This window comes from Myotis nattereri (genome assembly GCF_964212035.1).
Source record: "Myotis nattereri genome assembly, chromosome: 1".
NCBI classification, from domain to species: domain Eukaryota; kingdom Metazoa; phylum Chordata; class Mammalia; order Chiroptera; family Vespertilionidae; genus Myotis; species Myotis nattereri.
In genome coordinates, this window is record NC_138075.1 from 76,115,787 (window position 1) to 76,119,321 (window position 3,535).

The 3,535-nt window shown below is 38.4% G+C and overlaps 1 protein-coding gene across 1 annotated transcript; it reads left to right on the forward strand.

Annotated features, from left to right (window-relative positions):
* Positions 1 to 269: 269 nt before the first annotated feature.
* Positions 270 to 704, forward strand: LOC308521598 (ribonuclease 4-like; the record flags this gene model as incomplete). The annotated part of the gene is made up of 1 exon (XM_081094660.1): positions 270 to 704. The coding sequence occupies one exon, from the start codon at positions 270 to 272 to the stop codon at positions 702 to 704; it is 435 nt and encodes a 144-aa protein (XP_080950786.1).
* Between the last annotated feature and the right edge of the window lie 2,831 nt (positions 705 to 3,535).

The following is a 3,535-nucleotide window of genomic DNA, read 5'->3' on the forward strand; positions in this document are numbered from 1 at the left end:
TCTCTACCCTGAGTCATTGTACTGATTACAGCACTGTCTCTCTATAAAAGAGAAAAGTTCTTGCTTTCAGAGAAGATCATCTTTGCAAACTTTTAACTCTTGGGGAAGCAGTGATGAGAAAAGTTCTGAGCAGAGAAGTGGGGAGGAAGAGTAGACTATAGAGTTGAGGAAATATCAACTTGCCATTCTCCACACCTCTCTCTGATGCTCATTTTTTACCTTCCTTTCTCCTACCTCTTGGTTTCTCTCCAGGCACATCCAAGGTAGTGATGGCTTTCCAGAAGACCCTTTCATTGCTTCTGCTCTCGCTGCTGACCCTGCTGGGGCTGGGGCTGGTGCAGCCCTCCTATGGCCAGTCGTACAAAGAATTCTTGGACAAACATGTGGATTCTAAGGTGATACATGTCAACAACATGTACTGCAACAGGATGATGCAAATACGGAATATGACTAGGCCTTCATGCAAGCAATTCAACACCTTCATCCAGGAACAGATCCCGACCATTTTAAAAATATGCTACAACCCCATAACCCAGTGCAAGAATGGCCGGTATAATTGCCATACGGGTGTACTGAGAGTCACAGAATGCAGTCTTATATCACGTTTGCCAAACTGCAGATATCAGACCACTGCCTTCACTGCTAAGCAGGTTGTCATCGCCTGTAATGGTAACCCCCCGAAGCCTGTGCACTTTGACAAATAGACACTACCCTGAAGGGGTTATGGCCCTGTGGTTGATCTTTAACATACTCCTTGAATACCGAGTAATTAATTTGAGCTGTCTCAGGCTCTGCCTCCTCTGCTTATTACTCCTCTTCTCTATATAATCCATCCTGTTAAATGCATCAAAGAGAAATGGAGACATAAACCTATAATGGGACTGGGCTTTTCTGTAATAAAAATTTCTACAAACTCTTCTGTTTCCTTTTATAATACTGGTCAGCTTAGCTCTCTCAGATCCTATCTTCTGGAATTTAGTTACTATGTATATGATATAGCATTACAAGTATTTTAAGGTGCTTCCATCTCAGTTATCTCATTTTAATACCACCACACCCCTGTGATGCTGATGTTGCTACATATAGGGCCCAAAGTTAAAGGATTTGCTGAAGATCATGAAGTTAGTGGAAAAGCTGAAGCAACAAAACTACTTCAACTGGCTACTAATCCAGGACTTTCTCTACTTCATCATAAGGAGTGTTTTGAGACTATCATCTTTTTAATATTCTCAAAAGTCAGCAGTTGGGGGAAGCATTAAAAATTTGGAAGTATAAACTGGCAAAATGACACTTCATTTTGTACAATTGTCTGTCTAATTGGCAACCTTGTTATATTTGGATCTAATAAGACTAAGACATGATACAAAGAACTTTCCTTTTCTCTTCCCAAACTTTTGAATCATTGTAGTAAGTTAGAGTATTAACCATGTACTAGATCATTAAAACTCATTCACTCTTCCTGATTTAAAAGATTTTCCATGTACTCCTTTTAATAAAGAACTCAAACTACAATATCTGTGAATATGGTGCTATGGTATTTTGTGGAGATTTTTTTTCTTCTATCCTCTTTTAAATCTTTTCTAGTTTTTAACATGCACCAACACCTCAATACACTCATAAACTGGTCCATGATTAAAACTATTGGATCAATGACCACAACACAGAAACATTTGTGTCATTTACTAAAGACAATTCTCACACCCCTCCCTTTCCCCTTTGATTATTTTGAAATAAATTGAGGAACAGAGATGTATGAAGACACCAGCAGCTAAGAAGGGAAATACTTATGTGAGAGTGTGTGTGTGTGTGTGTGTGTGTGTGTGCATGCACACCCCCGTGAAAGGACCAAACAGAAAATATTTGAATTACAGGAAATATCCATTGTTTATGTTTAAGGTGTGCATCCTGATTGAGTACACATTTGCATTGTGAAAGAATCACTATAATCAAGGTAATCAATGTACCTGTCACCTCACATGGTTACCAAAAGTGACTCTATTTTGGACTGTTTTCAACCATTCTCTTCAACACTACTGAACATCATAGCTTAGCACAGCCAGTTTCTACTGAATGAATATTGCTTTCACACTATTATAAAGTAAAAAAATCATAGGCATGAAAATTCATGAGTATAATTGTAAATCATTTTTGCTAATTCAAGTCACCAGACTAAAACTTAATAACTAACCAAATTTCAGCCTCTTCCAGAGGTGGAATTGTAAACCAATCAATTTGGAATTTCCTGATCAGCACTGGTAAGGTAATCTGCCTGATATGACCCCCTGCCTTCCCCTGAATGAAGGTGTCCTGCTTAAAATATTCCACTCTGTTAACTTGGTAATCCACCTTCTTTCTGCCTGTAAAAACGTCCCTTTTTGTACAACTCACCAAAGTGCCTTTCTAGTTGCTAGATAGAATGCTGCCCATTTCCTGAATTGCTTAATAAGCCAATTAGATCTTCAAACTTACTTGGTTGAATTTTATTCTTTACCTCCTACCCTGAAGGCCTTACCATTCCTTTGTACCCAGGAGACTGTCTTTGATGTGTGACACAAAGAGCTCCAGGCTCTTCTCAGAGTGACCTCCAATCTTTGAGATGAGGAGATAAATTGATACTGGTTAATAATGCGGAAAGCACGATAATTCAAGAAAAACATCAAAAGTGGTTTATTCAAAGTAATGTCCACCACTAGCTACACATCTACACATTTTCCCCATCTTTCAGATAATTTGTGGATACCGTCCCAATAGAGCTTTTCTTGTTTTGAGGCAAACCATTCAGAAACTCAATTTTCTACTTTTTCATATGTTTTGAAGTGCTGCTCAGAAAGTGCTTGTGCAATCGATCAGAACAAGTGGTAATCTGAAGGAGCAAGGTCTGGTGAAAAACTCAGGTGGGCTAATACATCCCAGGCAAGATCTTTTAACGTGTCTTTAACTGGTTTCAAAGTGTGTGATGGTGCATTATCATCAAGCAAAATTACTTTTCCATGTTTTCTGGCCCATTCTGGTCATTTTACCATCAAAGTGTGGTTCGAATTGAATATTTGTTGTCAGTAGGGATCAATATTAACAGTTTCACCTGGTTTTAGAAGCTCATAATACACCACACCTTCCTGATCCACCAAACGCAGAACATTGTCTTCTTTCTGAAGCGATTTGGCCTTGAAGTCGATGTTGATGGTTGACCTGGATCAACCCATGTTTTCATGCATTTGGGATTCTCAAAATAAATCCACTTTTCATTGCCAGTCACAGTTCAATGCAAAATAAAAAAGACTTTCATGCCATTGAAGCAACAATTTACTGATGACTTTTCGGTTTTCCATTTGTCTTTTGTTCAGTTGATGTGGCACCCATTTTCCTTCCTTTAAAATCTTTTCCATTGCTTGTAAACGATGAGAAATTGTTTGCTGAGCAACATGTAATCTTTCTGCAAGTTGTTTTTGAGTTTGACATGCATCTTCTTCCAATAATGGTTGCAATTGTTGGTCTTCAAACTTTTTCGGTTGACCTGGACATTCTTTGCCTTTCA